This window comes from Chenopodium quinoa, unplaced genomic scaffold (genome assembly GCF_001683475.1).
Source record: "Chenopodium quinoa cultivar QQ74 unplaced genomic scaffold, ASM168347v1, whole genome shotgun sequence".
Classification (NCBI taxonomy): domain Eukaryota; kingdom Viridiplantae; phylum Streptophyta; class Magnoliopsida; order Caryophyllales; family Amaranthaceae; genus Chenopodium; species Chenopodium quinoa.
In genome coordinates, this window is record NW_018744502.1 from 5,996,306 (window position 1) to 6,019,546 (window position 23,241).

At 38.3% G+C, this 23,241-nt stretch overlaps 3 protein-coding genes across 3 annotated transcripts; 2 read left to right on the top strand and 1 right to left on the bottom strand.

The window, feature by feature from the left end:
* Positions 1-5,225: 5,225 nt before the first annotated feature.
* On the top strand, positions 5,226-7,262 carry LOC110698251. Its single transcript, XM_021875648.1, has 3 exons — positions 5,226-5,775; positions 5,953-6,558; positions 6,649-7,262. The coding sequence occupies exons 1-3, from the start codon at positions 5,226-5,228 to the stop codon at positions 7,260-7,262; spliced, it is 1,770 nt and encodes a 589-aa protein (XP_021731340.1).
* Positions 7,263-7,612: 350 nt separating this feature from the next.
* Positions 7,613-10,778, bottom strand: LOC110698252 (protein MAIN-LIKE 1-like). Its single transcript, XM_021875649.1, has 5 exons — positions 10,710-10,778; positions 9,454-9,528; positions 8,017-9,030; positions 7,822-7,911; positions 7,613-7,735 (listed from the first exon to the last, which is right to left on the bottom strand). Exons 1-5 carry the CDS (start codon positions 10,776-10,778, stop codon positions 7,613-7,615), a joined length of 1,371 nt encoding a protein of 456 aa, XP_021731341.1.
* A 1,552-nt stretch (positions 10,779-12,330) lies between these two features.
* LOC110698061 (exocyst complex component EXO84A-like) lies at positions 12,331-22,680 on the top strand. The gene is made up of 8 exons (XM_021875464.1): positions 12,331-12,653; positions 12,905-13,002; positions 13,876-14,318; positions 19,945-20,531; positions 21,117-21,629; positions 21,856-22,044; positions 22,124-22,260; positions 22,374-22,680. The coding sequence occupies exons 1-8, from the start codon at positions 12,486-12,488 to the stop codon at positions 22,546-22,548; spliced, it is 2,310 nt and encodes a 769-aa protein (XP_021731156.1). The 5' UTR covers positions 12,331-12,485; the 3' UTR covers positions 22,549-22,680.
* Positions 22,681-23,241: the final 561 nt, after the last annotated feature.

Consider the following 23,241-nt stretch of genomic DNA (forward strand, 5'->3'; position numbering starts at 1 on the left):
ACCTACAAGTGTAACCCGTGCATGAAATATAATTCGATAACCCTAATTTGTCTCTTACTAATTGAGTAATTTTTTTTGTATAACTGAGATTAATTTTATAAATAAATCTCATAATATATAATATAAGCAATATGAAATATGTGCCATACTATATACGAAGTACATATTCATTGGAGACTAAACCAAAATTTACATCTACGATGTTTTATGTATGAAAAACTGAGGTTGATAGGATTGTATTGCAGTTGAGTCTCGTGTATAAGCTTAATGCTCGTGTAACAAAAAAACAACAACAATAATAACAACAATAATAATAATAATAATAATAATAATAATCGATTCAATTAGGCCTTATTCTCTTCACCTTGTTCAAACAATATTTAGTTAAAAATATGTGGAGTTCAATAAAAAAAATACCATTTTAATATAAATAAGTTAAGTTCAGCAAAAATAAGTTTAGTTCAATAAAAATAAGTTTTTACTCAAGATTAGGGAAAGTTAAGGGGCAAAGATTAGGGAAAATTTTGTGAAGTAATTAAAGTAATAGGAGAGAGAAAATGGGACCCGCCCACTAACTCGATTCATAGAATTGGCGAGGAAAATGAGAGTTCGTCTCAATTGATTAAATGAGAGAGAGAATCAACTTACCCTCCTGCTCAGAATCCGTGGCCATATACGCGTCGTGGAGAGATTCAAGGTTAACCATTTTATTGGGGGACTCGATTTGTCAAACAACTGATGAGAGAAGGAGAGATCTGGAGAGAGAGATTGCAGAAAACGAAGGATGAAGAGGAGTGAGAAAGTAGAAGAACAAGATATAGGGTTTATGTTCTGGGGAAATCTCCATAAGTAAAAGAGGGAAAACCCAGTCATCGCAATTAATTTTAGGTGGTTGGGGAGATGAATAAATGGGGGTAGTTGGGGGGAAATGAGATGATTTTTGGTGGGAGTCATTAGATTAGTGTAGGTAGATTAGGTTTATGTTAATCAAATTAAAATAAGATAAGGTCATACTTATGAAAATCTGTTTTTTTTTTAAGTAAGGGTAAATAAGTCTTTTAAAACTTTTTTGTTTACTAAAAAAGGAAAGAAAATGAAAAGTTGCACATAACATATATATATATATATATATATATATATATATATATATCACAAACATTGGTCGTAGTAAACCAAGTGAATATAATGCAACTTACAAAAATAGAAAATAATAACAAATGTGAACAAAGAATAATAGGTAGAGTTTCTACTATCTTTTTGTATCTAACATTTATACTAGTATATTAGGAAAAATAATAATAATAATAATAATAATTTCCCTCCAAATTTCTCATTCCCTCTTTGTTTCTTCTATAGTCATCAGCAGCCAAATTACAATAGTGCCCATTCGTTGGCAACATAGTCTCTCTCCTAATGAATTGAGAAGCTCCATAAACCAAATCTTCACCAATTCAATTGTTACAAAGTCAAACCATATATCAAGAGAAACTCTTGCCTCTCTTCTCCTCTTCTCTCCTCCTCTCTTCTAGGCTCTCTCCAAATTCTAGGCCGTTTAGGTCGGAAATAGTCTAATTTTCGACCCTTTTTCCTTAATTTTCTTTAGTTTTGCAATTTAGTTTTCAATAAATCTACACGAGTAGCGTAGAAATTTGTCCGTCTCCCTATGGTGGAGTCGTTAGTTTTTGTTAGTTTTGTTGTTTGTTTTTGTTTAGGTTTTTTTTTGGGGGTTAGGGTTTATTAAAAAGGTAATCATCTTTTGCCCTATTATCAATTCATTGGTAAAGAGTTGTCCGGAATCGCAACGGTTGTCAAATATTCAAAGGCGTTCAAGTGAATCAAATGAAAATCATCCTTACGGCTACAATAAATCGTTATACCGTCTCTCCGAAAAGGCTGTATATTCCAGCGATGTGTGCGAGAGATGTACCACAGTGCAAGATCTATTCAACGAACGTAGCTTTGCTAAAGGAAACTTTTATTTGATTTAATTTTATGTACATTTTGATTTAAATTTCATTTGTAGATGTCGTATGGCTTTTGATTAATAAATAATTATTTCACAAAGAAAAAAGTTGAACCATATATCAAGGAAAACCCTCTCTTCTATTTCCCCAATTGTACGAATATAAAGGTTAATAATGTCAAATTAGGGTTATATTTTTTTCCATTTATTTTATGCAATTTTTTTGTTTTAATTCTTTGTAAATCTGTATCATTTCCTCCATTCAAAGAAAACTTGTGAAATGTGAAGTGCGGATTTCCAATCGAATAATGCAACGATGTAGTTTTGGAGGTTGGTGCTAGAATCTGCTAGTAGTTAGAAAAAGGAAAGGAAGTTGTTTTTTAGCAGTCATGGGACAACACCCCAAATTGGATGTCAACAGTCCAAATCCTAGTAACGGTTTTTCCTTCGCAACCAAAACGTGTAAAAGGTCCCTTTTTTTTTGTTGGTGAAGGCCCGTTAGCACAAAAGACTACTCGATTCGTTTCATTTTTTTTTTTTTTGTCAAGAAAGCCATAAATTGTAAACAGATTTGATCACAATACCGACCTCTAATGAATAATTGAATATTTCAATATGGAATAAGTACGTCATTTTCAGAAAGTAAGGATAATTCTTTCTAAGACAAAAGATTAGTGCATTTACAATATGTCTATAAGAATTTGAGGCGGGCTAGACCCCATTTATCTCCTAGATAAACATAAATTGTTGATCTCAATGGCAAAGTTGTGATAATATCCATTTGTTTTTATGTCGAGCTTGTCCCAATTTCTCCTCTCAAAATGGCAAATAAGTAAATAATGGGAAATTTTTTAATATTTTATTATTTTTTATGATAAGTCATCTTCTTTCTCCTCCTTCCATTTTCATCCTTCCTTCTTCAACCTTTCGAATCATCCATGGAAGACAAACCCCATTACCATAACCAACTCCATTCCCAACACCACCAATACCACAACAAACCCCAACCATAACACCACCATATCTGGCAGCTTTGTCGCCGAATTTAACGAAAAACCTTAAGAAAAATATATAAATTAAGGGTATGGTTAACCCTAAATGGTAGGATTTTGCCATTGTTTGAAATTGTTCCCTCCATTGTTGAAGAAATATTCGATTTTCATTGTTGAAATCTGCTCAAAGTTCATGGCTGAGAAGAGAGAAGTTGAGAGCAGTGAATATTTTTTATCAAAAAGACCAAAATGCCCTTTTCTCAGAGAAACTTGTATTTTCTATTTTATGCCACTTCATTAAAAGGGGATTAAAAACTAAAAAATAAAAGAAAAATAAAAAATTGGACATATGCTCTGTGAAGTGAACTGCTATTCGACGCTCCCAATTTACATGGTGACGCTCCCATTTAAATATGAAATTACCGTTTTACCCTTGTGTTTATTTGACGTATATAATGCTCCACAACTTTGTCACATAGTATACCGAGCAGTTTAATATTATTCCCGAGCACTTTGACCTACCACTAACATTTAAAAAATCTCGCGCCCCAAAATTCCCGAGACCACCACCAAAAATATTAAGTTTTTTTTAAAAAATAATATCAAGGTTTAGCGACTGTTTTGGACGATGAACGACGGCGACGATCGTACGTCGAAGGCATCTTCAGAAGAATCTGTAAATCGTTGAAATTTTTTTTTTTTTTTGAAAAAGACACTTCTGCCCAAAATTTCCGGATTTTCCATGGAGGATCCGGAAATATTAGGCAAATCCTCCATGGTACTTCCCGTCCCTTAGTCTCACTATCTTCAACTAAGCCACTTCGTCCCTAGGTCAAGGTCGGAAGGTGTCACAGCGGGTAAAGAAAACTCGTGAAGGCCTTACCATACCACTTAGCTCAAGCCAGTCTAAGTGATTGGCTGAATACCGAGAATAGAGTCTCCTCTTGGGGTTTCTCCCGGATGGGGTACTACACTGTAGCGTCGGCTGTTGCTTTGGAATGGAGAACTAATCAACTTTGGGCGGAAGTGCCTTTTTGTTTGCATTTTTTTTTTGTATGTTATGGATTAATATTATTGTTATTATTATTATGATTATTATTTTTTTTGTTATGATTATTATGATTATTATTATTATTATTGTTATGATTATTATTATTATGATTATTATGATTATTATTATTGTTGTTGTTGTTGTTGTTGTTGTTGTTGTTGTTGTTGTTGTTATTATAAGTTATTTTTGTTAGTATTAGTTTATGTAGTTGTTATTAATATTGTTATTATTGTTATTGTTAGTTATTTTTGTAAGTATTAGTCTATGTTAATGAGTTAATATTAGTCAATGTTAGTGTTAGTTTATGTTAGTTAATATTGTGAAATTAGTTAATGTTAGTGTTAGTTGATGTTAGTTAATATTATTTAATATTAGTTAATGTTATGATATTATTATTATTATTATTATTATTCTTTTAAAAATATTGGTGTTATTAATATTATAAGTAAAATACTAATATTGGCGTGTTTTTTGTGTTTTCTTGTATTTTTAAAGGATTCGGAGTTTGAAGAAGGCGGTGACGGTGTGAATTACAGGCGAATTTTGTCACAAATACGTTTTTTTCCAACGTTTGATAATGCAGTTCAATGGGTGGATGTTGTTGCCATAAATCTGGGATTTATTTTGGTCAAATCGTCTTACAACAAAACCAGGGATGGTAGGCCGTATCGGGGACGTAGGAGCAAGCCGAGAGATCTTGAGAACGCAATTCGGAAGGACACTAAAACCAAAGCCAATGGTTGTCCTTTCTACATCAAGATATATTACGAGTTCATCACCGATAGTTGGAAGATCCATGCAAAAAAAAGATGCAACTGGGACCCATAACCATCCAGTGATTGTGTATCAGGAGGGGCATCGTAAAATTAGTGGGTTGGGACCGGGTGCGAAGAAGGTTGTGCATGACATGACGAAGTCTAAGGTTGCACCGCGTAACATCATGGAGACTATTGCCGAGCAATTTCCTGATGATCATCCAAACATCAGACACATCCACAACTGCCGGAATGACTTGAGAACGGAGATGCCTGATGGGAGAGGAGTAGCTCAACAATTTCTACATTTGGCGAGATAGAGTCAGTATCTTTACTGGGTCATGTCTGATGATCTAGGCGTTTTACAGCATGCCTTTATGGTGCACCTAGTCACGGTAGACATCCTATGGACGTACCCATATGTGATCGGTATGGATTCCACTTACAAGACCAACCGATACGGGATGCCGTTCTTTGAGATAGTAGGTGTGACACCGACAAATCAGAATTTCCTCGTCGATTACGTGTTCATGCACAACGAGTGCACGGCAAGCTATCGATGGGTTTTGCAGAGACTGGGAGACTTGATTGGGTATGATAGGGAACCGTCAGTTTTTTTGATAGACCGTGAGCTTGGGCTATGTGCGGCATTGAGAGAAGTGTTTCCAGGGACCCCGCACTTACTATGTCGATGGCACATTAACAAATATGTGGAGGCTCGAGTCACTAATATGTTCAAAAACAAGAAGATCGGTGCGAGTTTCAAAAACAAGAAATGGAAACGTATCATGGATGCTGCAACCGAGGAGGATTATAGTGCTGTTGTACAAACAATGAAAGATCGGTGGACAAGTTATCCAGCGGTGATACAATATGTAGAGAGAACATGGCTTTGTCATAAAACCAAGTTTGTGACATTTTGGACAAACCAAGTTCTGCATTTTGGCAACACAAGCACTTGCAGAGTTGAGAGTCAACATTCGGCCGTGAAGATGTGGTTTGAATCTTCGACAGGTTCGTTGTTTGGACTTTGCTGTAGTTATTGATTAATATTAATATTTTTATTGTTATGATTATTATGTTTTTTGTTATGATTATTATGATTATTTTTGTTATTATTATTATTATTATTATTATTATTATTATTGTTATTATTATTATCACTCCTGACGATTTTTTTGTAATGTGCAGGTTCTTTAGATACCGTATGGGCCCGAGTTCATTGCCACATTGGTAATCAGATCATCGCAATTCGTAATGGTTTGGAGGCGTCTAGGTCGAAGATTGGTCAGAAGTACCGACAATTGCAACTGTCACGTATTAATGGCAAGGTGTCTCAGCATTGTTTGAAGGTTCTCGACGACAAGAGGAAAAGGATGAGGGAGCTGAGTTATCAGGTGTATGAGCGATGTGGATGTGCAATGCGTGTGACCCACGGTTTGCCGTGTGCTTTCCAGATACATGATTCTCTAGCTGCCGAGATAGGCTTGTATACCAGGAAAATTCACCCGTTCTGGAAGACCTTAGTTATCGGTGATGGTGATGATGTACCGGTGTTCGGTAACGACTCGACCGAGGACGCCACACATTTTCGTTTTCTAGTGGATGAGGTAATCGGTAGTGATCCTGCTGTTCTTCGAAATGTATCTCGCATCATTGAGGAGGAGCTGCATCCGAATCATTCAAACCTTGGAGATCCTGCTGTAAACCACAACGTTCGTGGTCGACGAAGGAACAATGATGCAAGACGTGATCCTTGTTATTTCGAACATGTAAACCGTCGAAACACTCAACGTGGTCCGTAACAAACAGGTAAGATTGGCTAATTTGATTTTCACGTATTTTTATCATTTACTGTACTAATAGCTGAACACTAATTTCGTGCAGAAGATCCATGTGACATCAGCCAAAGCCGGTATCGACACTTTCTTCCAGGACCGATATTGCCTTACATCACAGGATGGAAGGATGTCATTGGCGATGGTAACTGCGGCTTTCGTTGTGTGGCCGACTTCTTCTTCGGTGACCAAGGGAAATGGTATGACGCTCGAGAAACAATAGCTAACGAGGTCTTTGGTTATCCAGTCCTGTACGAAAGGATTTACGGGCTTGGAAGGCTTGGGATGAATGTGGAGCGTATTAGATGGGACGGTGGGGCGGTTGATTCCCGTCATTGGATGGTTGCAATTCAAGATTTATTTCCTATTGCTACTTGGTTCAACGCAATGGTAGTTATTCTTGGTGTAGGCCAAGTACCAACCTATTACTACCCATGCCTCACGATCTTGTCGTTGCGGGCACGAAGGACGGTCACAGCACCTGCCCGAGAGTTTGTGATTGCTACAGTTGGGGGCTCACATTTTATCCGTATTGATCTTGCACCAGATTCACCACTTCCCCCGATTGCATGTTGGTGGATCGAGCACCACGAGCCAAGTGTTGACGGTTGGGATCAGCGTTATGCAGTTAGACGGAACATGTGGGATGCGTTAATTAGATAGCAAACTCATTTATGTACATTCATTTATGGTGAACAGTTTTAGATATGTAATATGTAAATCATTTTTGTTATTAACATTTTTGTTATTAACTCATTAACATGAACATAAACATAAACTCTTTAACATAAAAATAATAATAATATTTTTTGTTATTAACTAATTAACATAAACTAATAATAATAACAATAATAACAACAACAACAATAATCATAAATATAATAATCATAATCATAATCATAATCATAAAAATCATAATAATCATAATACTAAAAATCAATAAACTAACGAAGTTCGTACAAGTACTGTAAAACAATCAATGTTTGCTAATATAAAACTAAAAGACAAGTACTTCACAACCCCATCATCGTCTTCCAGTCAGCTATCAGCTGCTCGGTCATTGCCCTCGTTTCACGCGTCATGCTGGGATACTCATCCAGTGATCTCCGGTGAATCTCCAAGGACCGACCCATCCACTGCAAGTAACAGAACAACATATTAGTTACAGAAATTACAATTTATTTAAGTAATATTTACAGTATAATAAAAGACAACTACTTACATAGTCCGTGTTAGTCCTCTCGGGAAGTCTGCTACTCCAATCTGATGACCCACCAGGAGAAAGACGAGGATGAGAAAATTGGTACAACCACTACATGTAACCAGGAGCGACTGTAACACCTCCACCACCGAGTCTGGTGAGGGCACCTAAAACAATACTAAAAGACGAGCCAGGGACAAACCGAGTCCACATCACAGATGTCATCTCGGTCGGAAAGTCAACCCGATACATCTTCAGGTTCGTCGGTCTCTTGGCCTTCTCAGGCCTGATAATGGTCCGCGGAATCTCCTGCACGAATTCAAGCTGTAGGACCACTCGATCAGGCATGTATGGCTCAATGATGCTCCAGTACTGGATGCAGCCAATGAATAGAGTGGCTGGCACGCGTCGAGCGGGATCAACTCCGTACGGTAGCCAGTTAACCTCATTATCGGTCAGCTTATCCAATCGAGCACGAAAAGCGAGGAGGCGCTCCATGCTCTTGTTCAGGCATCCCAATCCCACATCCCAAGCACACGCATGAGGAATACTAAGCTCCCTTGTCAAGGTACCCTGCTGAGGCCGGAAGCACGGAAAGTACTCGTAGATCCACGCCTGCAGAAGCGTGAGACAACCAGCGATTGAATCGGCATCTTTTCTTGATGCCGTACCCAACTGGCGATACAAATATGCCAGAGCAGCTAAACCCCAAGTGTAGTCACTAATCTGCAGCTCCTCAACAACAAGCTCGTTGAGGAAGGAAGGATGAGTGCGGTTACCACTCTTGTCCAAAAACAGACATCCGCCTAGTACTAACCACATGTAGGCACTGTAATGGACACTGTAGGGCCTCTGCTCCTCCAAGGTCGAGTCCATAATCCTCTCGGTCAGCACCCCACTACCCTGCCAAATGGTCTTCGTACCGCACTTCTCGTAATGCTCTCCCGCAGTCATGTCCAGGGTAACCTGGTACGCGTCCCATATAACGTCCGTGCTAGGAGTAATGGAAACCATGGAACCATCAACACGAAGCCCAAGAATATGGTACACATTGTGCAGCATGATCGTGATCTTCCCAAATGGCATATGAAAGGTGTTCGTATCTGGCTGCCATCTCTCAACAAACGCATAAATCAACAGCCAATTAAAACGCCTAAACATGATCCCTGGTAAGTGAGACAGACCACTGCCGTCAATCAGCTCCAAATGCTCCTGTGTAAGACGACCTCGCTAAGTAACCAATGCAGAACACAACCGTGTCCTGCTCAAACAGCGCAAAACTTTACACTCCTACCCGCCCCAAATATATGCAGCCACGTGACCACCAAAACTGGGGATAACAATACCATCCTCAGGACCACCTGGCATCGGCTGCTGCACTACCCATGTCTCTGCTGAGCTAGTGGAAGGTTGACTCGCTTGACTGCTACTCACAAATCTCCCTTGTTGACACCTATGCACCGTATGATAACCAACTGGATCGTACTCTTCATCTCGATCAGCCTGACTTGCCCGCTCATCGTCCTCCTCGTCAGATGTCGGCACTTGGCCCAACGAGTACATGGGGGGGCTCCCTTGCGATTGATGCTCCCCCGACTAAGTACCGACAGACCTATATTGCTGCTCATGATGATACGGTGCCCCCGTATTTACCGAACGACCCAACTCCCTCCTAATAGACGCATGCAAACGTCTTGATACTGCATGACGAGGACCCGAACTCTCAATCTACATTAAATAAATACAATATCAAATATCAGTAATAATTACAAATATAACTATGATATTAAAGTTGAACAACTAATATTCAAATTCAAAAAAGTAAACAATATTACAATAATAACAATATTAATAACAACAAAAATAAATTGGGTAATAATACTGATAACAACAATAATAAGAATATTCTTAACAACGATAATAATAATAACAACAATAAATATAATAATAGTAATATTGCTGCTAATAATAACAATCCTAAAACTAATAACATTACTAATAATAATAATTTTAATCGGTTATTTAAAGAATATTGATCACGAAAAAAAAAAATATGTTCATCCCTAAAAAAAATAACATAACATTAATCATGAGAAAAAAAATACATCATTCGGAATAATTTTAATCGGTTATTTACACAATATTAATGACGAAAAAAAATATGTTAAGCACGAAAAAAAACATAAAAGTAACCATGAGAAAAGAAAAAAAATTTGGAATAATTTTAATCGGTTATTTAATGAATATTAATCTCGAAACAAAAAACATATTAAGCACGAAAAAAAAACCATTAATCATGAGAAAACAAATAAAAAAAACGGAATAATCACAAAAACAAAAAATTGTTAACCACGGAAAAAAACATAACATTAATCATCAAAAAGAAAAAACCAATAAATTCGGAATATTTTTAATCGATTATTTGAAAAATATTAATCACAACAAAAAAAAAACAAAATTACATAACATTAATCATGAGAAAAAAAAACAAAAATCACCACGAAAACCAAAAAACAAAAACAACAACAAATAACAAAAACAAATATAAAAACAAAAACAAAAAAACAAAAACAAAAAAACAAAAACAAAAACAAAAAACAAAAACAAAAACCAAAAAACAAAAACAAAAACAAAAACAAAAACAAAAACAAAACCAAAACCAAAACCAAAACCAAAAAACAAAAACAAAAACAAAAACAAAAAACAAAAACAAAAACAAAAACAAAAAACAAAAACAAAAAACAAAAACAAAAACAAAAAAAAAACAAAAAAAAAACAAAAACAAAAAAAAAGGAAAAAAAAAACAGATTTTAGGGACATCCGCCTGAAATTTCCGGATGTCCCTAATTTTCCAGAATTATTTTTTTAAAAAACGTATTTACGAAAATCAAAAGCACTGTGAGCCAAACCTGTTCGCCGCCTCCCACGCCGCCGCCACGACCGCCGTAGGTGAACGTTATTCGCCTCCGATCCGCCATTGGTGTACCCTCCTTCGATTGGTGGTGGTTCTTGTTCTTTTTCTTTATTATTTTCTGTTTTTTTTTTTTGGGAATTTTCAGATTTTTTTTTTTTTGAATTTTCAGATTTTTTTAAAAAAATCTGTTTTTTTATTTTTTGAGGAGATATTCAGTTTTTAGAGAGAGAAGTACGAGCGTAAAAAAGTGTTGTAACTGTCGTGAGTGAGTGTCGTGAGTATTTATATACGGGGGGCAAAAACGGAATTTCATGAAAAAAATGCGAGCGTCGGGTTGTAATTTGGGAGCGACGTTTAACAACACCCTCTGTAAATCATACCGTGAACTTTAACTTCTTCTCCCCAATGTAGAAAGCTCATATGCAGATTCAATGGTGAAATCGCAACCCTTTCTTTCTCTCTCCTCCAGTGGCCACTGTGTCCGCGGTGAAGAAAGCTCATGACTCGCCTCATTGGAGAAATCAGATTACTATTTTAGTTGAGAAAGCTCAGAAGATGTTTATATGGAGATATTAGAGCTATATTCCGACGGCTTCGCCACCGAATTCTAAGAAAATCCTAAGAAAAACATATAAATGAAGGGAATGGTTAACCCTATTGGGTAGGTGTTTTATGTTTGTTGTGAGGTTTCTCTCCTCCATTGATGTCACCATTAAAGATGGCTAGGAGCTTCTTTGTGCGATCCTTCTTCTGGAATTCTGGAAGACTCCGTCTAGCTTTGGAAATAACGACAGAAACAATCGTTACATCATAAACATAGATTTTACATATATACCCCCTCTTTGCCATGCGGTTTACTAAAATACCCTTTAATAAACATTATCAAGAAGATAAACTTGAATTTTCTCATTTGAGGCCGAGGAAACCTTTGGAAATATCTATGAAGATTTTTTATGATAGACTCTTGAATAATGTTATGTAGGTGACAAAGCAACAAAGTCATCATTAACATAGTCTGTATAATAATAATAATAATAATAATAATAATAATAATAATAATAATAATAATAATAATAATAATAATAATAATAATAATAATAATGTTTTGTTCAACTACATAAGGCCTTATATTTCAAAGTTTGATTGTTAGACTGTCTTTTTCAATATTTAAAAATAGGGTTTTTTTTTTTAAACAAATTAATGAATAGGTATATTTTGGAGAGCTAATCTTCTATTATTAACCTATTTTAAAAGTAAATCCTTCCATGAAAAATTTTCCCGCCTTTTTCTCTTTTTTTTTTTCAAAATCTTTAAGTAAACTATTGATACCTTGTGATATTTTCTTTCCAATTTGACAATTATATTCCATATATACCAAAATGAAATAATTCTGAATATCTTTTACATACTTTATGTAGTATTTTGTAGTATTATTGTCAAAAATATTTAACAACCGTACATTGCACGGGATTTTAACTTAATTAATTAAAACAGGAAATCCTAACAGTCAATGGACCCACACTACACGTGGCAAACTTCCAATTACCTAACACAAAGAAGTTTGTTATTGTTCTGTTTATTCCTCTATAGGACATCACGGATCATCATCACTCTTCCTCTCTTTCCAAGGGTTTCCTCTTTTGCAATGAAATTCATCCGATAATTAAAATGGGGATATTGTTTCTTTTTGAAGATTAATTAAGAAAATGTTTTGATCAAAAAGAAAAGATTAAACCAACAATCTTATTAGAAAGAATAACAAGAAGAAAATATGGATCATATGGTGGTAGGAGGATCAAAGGAGCTAAGTTTAGGAGATTCAAACGATTTCGAGAGGCAATCGAACCTCTCACTTAGCGATCGTCTTAAGGTCTTTAAAAGCTCTCAATTCGATCTTGACGCCTTCATCAACTCAAAATGCAGAAGAATGGCCGAAAAGGTATTGTCTTTCTTACAATTAGATTAATAATCTTTGTAATAATATTATGATTAACATTGGGATTAGACTTATCTGAATTATTCAAGCTATTATTTAAACGATGGGATTAATGGTTATTTTTCTTTTGCATTGTGCATTTGTGCTACGTTCTTCTATATATTTATTTATTTATTGAAAATTTTATAATAGTCGTTTGAAATATGACTATCATTTTGTTTTAATGGTTGGTTTGTTTGTATTTTGCTATCCAGGAGTTAAAATACTTGACAATGTACTTAAAGGACTTAAAAAAGGCATCAGCTGAGGAGATGCGTAAGAGTGTATATGCTAATTATTCTGCTTTTATACGGTCAGCAGAATCATTTATCTCGATTGCTATTAATTTTTGTCACGTCTTTTGTTATCCAAACATTTCATGGTAAACTTTCGTATGAGATAATTTGACAATAAGCTACGACTATGTATACGAGTAACTTTAATTATATCGTTATAGGTTCGTGTCAAATGTTCTCACCAAAAACTTGTACTTATATTTTCTGTATGATTGGATTTATAGTCGAATTCCGAGAGTTGTGTAGAAAATATTCCTGCCTAATATTTTGGATTTTTTGACAATTATTACCTATAATTGTTGCTATTTTAGGAATTACTACCTACAGTTTTTTTATTTGAAATTTACCACCTACATTTTATGAAAATGATAAAACTTTCCACCATTTTGAAAGATGGTGTCTTGGTGGGGCCCACAAATCCCCTTCCTCTCATTTTCCCTCCTTTTCCTTCCTTCCTCTTTTGGTACTCGGTCTTTCTTCTTCATCTCCTTTTTAATTTTGCACAAATACTAAAATCAAATTGCTAAAATAAAAAATTAGGATTTCAAAATTCATTGTTCTTGCTTCGTATCTTCAAAAATTAGGGTTTCTAGCAATTCGATTTCAAGCTATGCCTCAATTTAGATGGAAGTGGAAGAAGAGGGAAGTGAGAATCGAGTGAAGAAGAAAGAAAACGGAGGGAAATAGCAAGGATGACGTCATCTTTGAGGGGTTGGTCAAAGTGGTGAGAAGTTCTAGTGTTTTGGAAAAATGTAGGTGGTAAATTTCAATTAAAAAAAAAAAAAAAAAAACTGTATGTGGTAATTCCTAAAACAACAATAATTATAGGTGGTAATTGTCAAAAAATCCTAATATTTTTTCAAAAAACATGATATATGCATAACTTGCAGAACGGCGAAGGAGATATCAGCACTTGAGGGTCAACTTCTATCACTTCGTAACCTCTTATCAGCTCAAGCAGCAGTTGTTCATGGCTTAGCAGATGGAGTCCATGTTAACTCTTTGTCACCAGGTGTACAAGGTCCATCAGATGAAGAATTGTCTAATAATAAAAATAGCGAGGTTACCAAGATTGAGACATGGTTGAATGAATTCCTTGAGTCCCTAGAAGTGCTCCTAGCTGAGAGAAGGGTGGAGGAAGCATTAGCAGCCCTAGACGAAGCAGAGAGAGTGGTAGAAGATGCCAATGACAGGGGATCCCTGAAAACAACGATGTTGATATCACTCCAAAATGCCATTACAGCAAGCAGACTGAAGTTAGCAGATCAACTGGTGGAAACAGTTAGCCAGTCTTCCACCAAAGGTGCTGAAAGAAGAGCAGTTGTGTTGATAAGTATATTAGGTGACTCGTACTTCGTAGCTTTGTCCGCCCGATCGGGCGGACATTGCCCGGTCTGACCGGGCGGAAGAAGAAGAGGTGCCTGGCAAATTCGTTGAAGAAGCTGCTCTCGCGCCCGACCGGGCGAGCCTTCGCCCGACCGGGCGAGCCTTCGCCCGATCGGGCAGACCTTGCCCGGTCTGACCGGGCGGTGGGGGTTGGATACGTTGAAGCATTCGTATGGAGTTTTCTTCTCGCGCCCGATCGGGCAGACCTTGCCCGGTCTGACCGGGCGGAGAAGGAAAAATACGGAACGCGGATTTTGCGGTTTTAGGTTATCTTATTTTATTATCTTTTTGCCCAAGTATCTTTTAATTAGGGATTAATATAAAACCTCCCTAATATCAGTATTAGGGTGAAAAGAGATAGAGTGAGAGCCGTTCTTGAGAAATACAAGAATCATCTTTGTAATCTTTGCAGTTTATAGTGAAATCATTCGATCTCGGTGCCCGTGGACGTAGCTATCACATCGATAGTGAACCACGTAAATTCTTGGTGTTGTTCTTATTGTTTGCATTGAATTTCTTTATTGTTTTCTTGTTTGTTTACGACCTTTGCTTCCGCTGTCGCACAACAATTGGTATCAAGAGCTCAGGTTCAATCCTTGGAGAGTTTCTTGAAGATAACAATGGCAGGAGATTCAACAATAAGAATTGAGAAGTTTACCGGGAAAAATAGTTTCGGGCTATGGCAAATTAAGATGAAGGCTCTGTTAAAACAACAGCAGATATGGCGTCCGTTGGCTCCAAAGAGTACTACTTCGGAGTCAGGAGACGGACCGACTGACTCGCAGTTAGAAGTTATGGAAGAGAAGGCACACTCTACCATATTACTTAGTCTTGATGATCAAATCATCACGGAGGTGGCTGATCAGGAAACGGCGGCTGGATTGTGGCTGAAGCTGGAGTCATTGTATATGACTAAGTCGTTGACCAACAAATTATTACTGAAACAGCGGTTGTTTAGCCTCCGGATGCAGTCAGGTACTTCCTTACGGGAACATCTAGAAAAACTTAACTCTATTTTGCTTGATTTACGTAATTTAGATGTTAAAATTGATGATGAGGATGCTGCGTTGATTTTACTTGTATCTCTACCGTCTAGCTTTGAGAATTTTGTAGAGTCTTTTGTTGTTGGTAAGGATTCTATAACCTTAGAAGAAGTGAAGGCAGCACTTCATACTAGGGAACTCAGAATGAAAGCTACGAGTGATAATGGGGATAATGGTAGTGGGTTATTTGTTAAGTCCGGAAAGTCTAAAAAGAATAAGGGGTTTAACAAGGGGAACAATGCTGGGTCGGGTGCTGGAAACGGCAAGGATGGATCTAGTAAAACTACTACTAAAACATGTTATTACTGTAAAGAACCGGGTCACTTTAGGAATAATTGTCCGGTGAGGAAAAACAAGTCCCAGGCTGCTGTAGTTGAAGAGAAACCGAATGAGAGCTATAATTCAGAGGAAGATTTAGCATTAGTCAGTTCTGCTAGGTCTGATGATTTATCTGATAACTGGGTTCTAGATTCGGGGTGTTCGTTCCATATGTGTCCACGTCGAGATTGGTTTGATACATATGAACCTCGCAATGGGGGTATGGTTATAGTCGGTAACAATGCTCCATGTAAGGTCACAGGTATTGGTTCCATGAGGTTGAGGACTGTTGATGGGCGGAGGTTAACTTTGACTAATGTACGGCATGTTCCTGCTTTAGGAAAGAATCTGATTTCATTGGGTACCCTGGATGAATTGGGGTACAATGGTGTGTTTTCAGATGGGGAGTTGTGTATTTTCAGAGGTTCTGAGTTGGTACTTAAGGGTATCAAAAGGAACACCCTCTATGTTTTTGAGGGTGTTACACTGCCTAGTTCTGCGGTTTGCGCATCTGTATCTCACCAGGAGATGACTAAGATTTGGCACATGAGGCTTGGTCATATGGGGGAGAAGGGGATGCAGCTATTGTCCAAGAGGGGTCTTCTATCCGGGGTCAAGGTTGCCAACCTTGAATTTTGTGAGCATTGTGTGTTTGGTAAGAAACACAGGTCAAAGTTCAGCAAGGGTGCTCACATTACTGATGCAGTGCTCGATTACATCCATTCAGATTGCTGGGGTCCATCTAGAGTTGAAGGTATGGGAGGTTACCACTATTTTGTGTCATTTGTTGATGACAAGTCCCGATACACATGGCTTAGGTTGCTTAAGTCAAAGGATGAGGCCTTCAAAGTTTTCAAGCAATGGAAAGCTTTGGTGGAAAATCGACAAGGAAGGAAGATCAAGAAGCTACGAACGGACAATGGGCTAGAGTTTTGCAAAGACGAGTTTAATCAGTTCTGTGCAGATGAGGGTATAGGTCGGCATCATACTGTCAGGAAGACACCACAGCAGAACGGTGTAGCAGAACGGGTTAATCAGACACTGCTAGAGAGAGTTCGATGCATGCTCTCTAATGCAGGGCTTGGGAGGAGGTACTGGAGTGAAGCTGTGTTAACAGCTTGTTATGTCATTAATAGGGGTCCTCATTCTGGAATTGATTCCAAAATTCCGTTTGAGATCTGGAGTGGTAAGTTGCCTAATTTTTCGAATTTGAAGATTTTTGGTTGTGTTGCTTATTATCATGTTATTGAGGGTAAGCTGGATCCACGAGCCAAGAAGGGGTGTTTTGTTGGGTACGGGGATGGTGTGAAGGGGTTTAGAATTTTTTCACCTTCGGAGGGTCGGGTCATTCTTAGTAGGGATGTTACTTTCGATGAAAACACCATGTATTCAATTAAAAATGCAGAGATTTCAGATTTGAGAAGGGAAGGAGACAATTTATTACAGACAGATGGGGTACTTGAGGTACATCAGTCTACCATTGCTGATTTACCTCGGGTACAATATATTGATGATGATGCTGATGTTCCAGTGCCGGGTACTCCTGAACCTGAGATTACTCCTACTCATTCTAACTCTGGGGATGAGGTGGAGCAATCTAATCAGGGGTCATCTAGTCAACCTGACACCATTCTTGAGATGCCTAAACGAGTTATCAAGAAGCCTGTTAGATTGATTGAAGAGATGGAGGGAAGAAATTGCTGTGTTGATGCGATGACAGGTTATGCATTGAGTGTAGCTGATGATGTAGAGTCATTTGAACCTGCCACATATAAACAAGCAATTAGTTGTAGTGAGTCTGCGCAATGGCTTGCCGCAATGGGTGAAGAGATGCAGTCCCTTTACAAGAACAGAGTGTGGGAACTGGTAAAGGTACCGGAAGGGAGGAAGCTTGTGGGTTGTAAATGAATTTACAAGAAGAAAGAAGGGTTGTCGGAAACTGAGCAAATACGTTTTAAGGCTAGGCTAGTTGCTAAGGGGTTCAGTCAGGTAGAAGGGGTTGATTTTGTTGAGATATTCTCACCTGTGGTTCGACATACTTCTATCCGTGTGTTATTGTCAATTGTAGCACATTTTGATCTTGAGCTGGAGCAGTTGGATGTTAAAACGGCTTTCCTTCATGGCGATTTGGAGGAGGAGATTCTGATGAAGCAGCCCGAAGGATTCGAAGCTCCTGGAAAGGAACACTATGCCTGCAGATTGCTAAAGTCATTGTATGGACTTAAGCAATCCCCCCGACAGTGGTACAAAAGGTTTGATTCTTTTATGGTTTCACAAGGTTTTGACAGGAATTCATATGATTGCTGTGTGTATCATAGTAAGCTGGATAATGGTTCCATGATTTATCTTTTGTTATATGTTGATGACATGTTGGTTGCCACAAAGAATAAATCTGATATTGCTAGATTAAAGGAGATGCTTAACTCGGAGTTTGACATGAAAGACTTGGGTGCAGCTAGGAAGATTTTGGGTATGGAGATCTACAGGGATCGGGCTAGAGGTAAGCTTTTCTTGACTCAGAAAAGCTACATTGAAAAGATTTTGTCTCGTTTTGGGATGGAAAAATCGAAGCCTATAAGTACGCCAACTACTGTTAGTTGTAAGTTGTCTTTGTCTATGTCACCTCAATCAGAGGAGGAGTTGTCTTATATGTCTAGAGTTCCATATGCAAACGCGGTTGGTTGTTTGATGTATGCTATGGTCTGTACTAGGCCGGATATTGCGCATGCTGTTAGTGTTGTAAGCAGGTTTATGGCTCGACCTGGGAGGGAACACTGGCAAGGGGTGAAAAGGATTTTTCGCTACCTGAGAGGGACAACTGATATTGGTCTTGTGTACGGGAATGGTAAGGAATGCTTGGTCACTGGGTACAGTGATTCTGATTATGCAGCTGATGTGGATACCAGGAGGTCTGTGACTGGTTATGTGTTCACTTTGGGTGGTTCTGTGGTTAGTTGGAAGTCTACATTGCAGTCATCAGTTACGTTGTCAACTACTGAAGCTGAGTATATGGCTCTAACTTCTGCAGCTAAGGAGTCTATTTGGCTCAAAGGCCTAGTAGGTGAACTGGGTATTGCACAGGATTTTGCTACAGTATATTGTGATAGTCTAAGTGCGATTTGCTTAGCTAAAGATCAAGTACACCATGATCGGACGAAGCACATTGATGTCAGGTATCATTTCTTGCGTACTGACAAGAGGATTAAGGTGAAGAAGATTGGGACTGCTGACAACCCGGCTGATTTCTTCACTAAGCCTGTTCCGTTTAGCAAGTTTAAACATTGCTTAGACTTGTTAAATATTGATTACTACGTGATGTAGTAGGCCCTGAGGGGCGAAGTTGGGGAGCTCCTGGTGTAGGTGTGTTGGCCTTAAGGTGGAGCTTGCCCGGGGCTTGTGATGCAGGTGGAGCATTATGAGTTGTTATACTTGGAGACGAGTATGTGATGGGTCTTGGTTGAAGACTTATCGGGATGTATGGCTTATGCATGAGTCCTGCATCGGGTTTGGCTTGAGATGTTTTTTCACTATGTCTTGATGGGGTTGTTTGCTGACTACGAGTTCTCGTCAAGGTGGAGATTGTTGATAAGTATATTAGGTGACTCGTGCTTCGTAGCTTTGTCCGCCCGATCGGGCGGACATTGCCCGGTCTGACCGGGCGGAAGAAGAAGAGGTGCCTGGCAAATTCGTTGAAGAAGCTGCTCTCGCGCCCGACCGGGCGAGCCTTCGCCCGACCGGGCGAGCCTTCGCCCGATCGGGCAGACCTTGCCCGGTCTGACCGGGCGGTGGGGGTTGGATACGTTGAAGCATTCGTATGGAGTTTTCTTCTCGCGCCCGATCGGGCAGACCTTGCCCGGTCTGACCGGGCGGAGAAGGAAAAATACGGAACGCGGATTTTGCGGTTTTAGGTTATCTTATTTTATTATCTTTTTGCCCAAGTATCTTTTAATTAGGGATTAATATAAAACCTCCCTAATATCAGTATTAGGGTGAAAAGAGATAGAGTGAGAGCCGTTCTTGAGAAATACAAGAATCATCTTTGTAATCTTTGCAGTTTATAGTGAAATCATTCGATCTCGGTGCCCGTGGACGTAGCTATCACATCGATAGTGAACCACGTAAATTCTTGGTGTTGTTCTTATTGTTTGCATTGAATTTCTTTATTGTTTTCTTGTTTGTTTACGACCTTTGCTTCCGCTGTCGCACAACAAGTTGTAATGGCGCTTAAAAGACTAGGGGATGGTCCGAGGGCTCATTCATTACTTTTGAATGCACATCACCAAAAGCTTCACCACACTATACAAATTCTGAAGCCTGCAGCAACTCTCAGTGTAAATCCAGGGGCAGCATATTGTACTAGTCTCTCACAACTCGTATTCTCTACTATCGCTCAAGCTTCGAGTGATTCTCTAGCTGTTTTTGGGGAGGACACTTCATATACATCGGAGTTAGTGACTTGGGCAGTTAAGGAAACCGAGAATTTAGGTGTTTTAGTAAGGAGGCAATTGCTTACCCAGTCAGCTGCTTCAGGGAATCTGAGAGCAGCTGCTCACTGTGTGCAGATCTGTTTGGGACATTGTGCATTGCTTGAATCTCAAGGACTTTCCCTCTCTCCTGTTCTGCTGAAAGATTTTAAGCCACTTGTTGAGCAGGCGCTTAGTGCTAATCTGAGAAGGATCGAACAGAACTGCGCTGCCCTTGCTTCTTCTGACAACTGGTCTCTGACGCCTCCATCAGGCGGGGGTGTGAGTCAATCTAGGCTCAGTAGCAGTGCCAATAGATTTAATTCTATGGTCCAGGTGCACCTCATCACTTATTGCGAATTTCTAATCATAAACTTCATTTTCTTGTTTTCTAAAGTTATTTCCCTTAGTCCCTTATATAGTTGCAGACTTGCAGTTATTGCCACTTCCAACTTCACTCTGCCTTGACTAACTGTATTGAACAACAGAACGTAGTGTGAATGACCAATGTGACCCCCAATTCCTATCGAAAATTGAACACAAAAGGTTGATTAGTTGGGTGAAGATAGAAGATTAAAGATGGTTACTACTTGGCCATTTTTATCTACTCCTGAAACAATCTATGAAATCCTGGGGCTGCCGAATGATTTGGAAATGATGTTTATAGTGGTTTTCTGTGATGAAAAGATTAATGGTCAAAATATTAATGGATGAAATTTCCACTCCACTTCTTTGGATTAGGCTATAGGGCTTTTAGATATTGTATCCTTGCTAATTTAGACTAGTTATGAAAATCATATCTGTATTTGATAGGGTAATTAGGATTCATAGTGTGGCATTCTGATGGTTGTATCAGAATTTTTCCTTTTCCAATAAAATCTCTTGTAGTAATTTCATATACTCTGGTGCTTCCTCCTTCAGGATCTTTTCGAAGACGTGGAACCCCTAGAGACTCTACAACTGAGGACACCATTGCTTGAAGGGTTAGTACATGTGTTCCACTCCTACGTGAACACCCTAATAAGCGCGTTCCCAGCATCAGTAACTGAGGCGATCCAAGATGGTCTAGGACCTTCAATTGTCAAGGTGGCCGAGACTGAAGCCCAACAGCTTGCTTTGCTAGCCAATGCTCTCCTTTTATCAGACGAGTTTCTCCCTCGTGCTGCTGCAAAGATGTTGCCCTTCAATCAAATTAATAGGAATGAAGAACCTTCAAGAAAAGACATAGATCGACAACATCGTGTAGCAGAGCAAAGAGACTGGAAGAAGAGGCTCCAAAAATCTGTAGACAGGTTAAGAGATAGCTTCTGCAGACAGCATGCCCTTGAGCTGATCTTTACTAATGATGGTGAACTTCGTCTTACAGCACACCTATATACTAGGTTGGATGGTTATGCTGAGGAGCCTGAGTGGTTCCCTTCTTCAATTTTCCAGGTTCTATCCTTCACATCTTCAAATATAATTAAGGCCGTGCTCTCTTCACCAGTCACCTTTTATTTTTACTGAACTGAATCTATTTTTACTAATTAAAATTGATTTTATATCAACGATAACCTATTCTTGAATGATCTTTAATGGGTCATAACAGAATAAAAATTAGGCCTGCATTTCATATACCCATAAAGGTCATAAAACAATTAACTTTGGGGTGTTTTTTTAGGAGCTTTACATGAGATTGAGTCAAATAGCTGCACTAGCATCGGAGATATTTGTAGGAAGAGAAAGGTTCGCGACATTACTGCTAATAAGATTGACAGAGACAGTGATTTTGTGGATTTCTGATGATCAAACCTTTTGGGAAGAAATCGAGCAGGGGACCAAGCCATTGGGTCCTTATGGCCTTCAGCAGGTGGGATATTCGAATTTTCACCCTAGTCACCTTACCATAAGTTGCATGTTCTTAATAATTATGAGGACTTCTTTTGCAGTTTTACTTAGATATGGAGTTTGTGATGCTGTTTGCATCCCAAGGCCGTTTTTTGTCTCGAAATCTCCAACAAGTAGCTAAAAACATCATTGCTAGAGCTATCGACGCAGTTTCTGCTACTGGGATTGATCCTTACAGGTTAGTATGCTTTACATTAGCATGAATTTAATTGGTTCATAGTCACTCGCCAAGTAGTCAATGCTAAAAGCTTCCATTTCTGTTTGTTTTGCTTCTTTCACCCCCTTCGGCAGTTCTTTGCCAGAGGATGAATGGTTCGCTGAAGTAGCCCAGATAGCATTAAAGATGCTAACAGGAAAGGCCAACTTTGGAAATGAGGACCGCGAAGCTGTCAGCCCTGCAGCATCAGCATCTGGAAGGTCATTAACATCAGCCTTTTCTCATGGAAGCCTCACGAGTATGCAATAGTAATCATCAGTTTTTTGCAATTTGTAAGTAAAATGGACAGATTCCAATTGTAATTTTTCAATACAAAACATTACGTTTGTGAGTTCAAATGTTAAGCAATTTTGGATCCTTACGATAATTATAATTCTACAATCCTACAAAGTTTCGGAAGTACTTCAAATCTAGACAAATGTGAGAGTTACGCATATCAAATTGATTTTTACTGATTACAACTAGTTTATTCTAAAACCGATTGATTAAAATTTAACAAGGCCTAAGATGTCAACCAATTAGCTCAAAACATACATAGTGGAGATGGTAGACCGGTAGTTGTATACATATAATATAGGGTTGACACCTAGCTAATTAACTTATAATTAACTAAGTGTAAGAGACTAAGAGTACAATATATCATAATTTTGCCCATGCATGTTATAATTGTGAAAAAATAAAAAAGTTTGACCTTGGAGGTCACATGGGCCCATCTTAGCCACCAGATCTGGGATTGGGATATGCAAGGTTGAAAACACGAATGTTAATACGTACTGTTATTGGTTGTTGCTACTATTAGTTTTTTATGTCTTTGCAAGTGCACTATACAATCTCCCCTTATATGGTTTCAAGCATTATATATAGGTTGCAATAGTGAAAGCTGTTTTGTGTTTACTGAAGCCTGCCTTAGCATCAGCCTGCATAAAAATTCAGTGTGTGCAT

Excerpts from the sequence above, each read along its gene's own strand:
- LOC110698251 (XM_021875648.1), top strand. The coding sequence starts at position 5,226 with ATGCCGTTCTTTGAGATAGTAGGTGTGACACCGACAAATCAGAATTTC. Across the intron at positions 5,776-5,952 it reads GTGGTTTGAATCTTCGACAG|GTTCTTTAGATACCGTATGG; the intron begins GTTCGTTGTTTG and ends TGTAATGTGCAG. Across the intron at positions 6,559-6,648 it reads CCGTCGAAACACTCAACGTG|AAGATCCATGTGACATCAGC; the intron begins GTCCGTAACAAA and ends AATTTCGTGCAG.
- LOC110698252 (XM_021875649.1), bottom strand. The coding sequence starts at position 10,778 with ATGGCGGATCGGAGGCGAATAACGTTCACCTACGGCGGTCGTGGCGGC. Across the intron at positions 9,529-10,709 it reads GCGTGGGAGGCGGCGAACAG|ATTGAGAGTTCGGGTCCTCG; the intron begins GTTTGGCTCACA and ends TATTTAATGTAG. Across the intron at positions 9,031-9,453 it reads GGAGGGAGTTGGGTCGTTCG|CGAGGTCGTCTTACACAGGA; the intron begins GTAAATACGGGG and ends TTGGTTACTTAG.
- LOC110698061 (XM_021875464.1), top strand. The coding sequence starts at position 12,486 with ATGGATCATATGGTGGTAGGAGGATCAAAGGAGCTAAGTTTAGGAGAT. Across the intron at positions 21,630-21,855 it reads TCCCTTCTTCAATTTTCCAG|GAGCTTTACATGAGATTGAG; the intron begins GTTCTATCCTTC and ends GTGTTTTTTTAG. Across the intron at positions 22,045-22,123 it reads GTCCTTATGGCCTTCAGCAG|TTTTACTTAGATATGGAGTT; the intron begins GTGGGATATTCG and ends CTTCTTTTGCAG.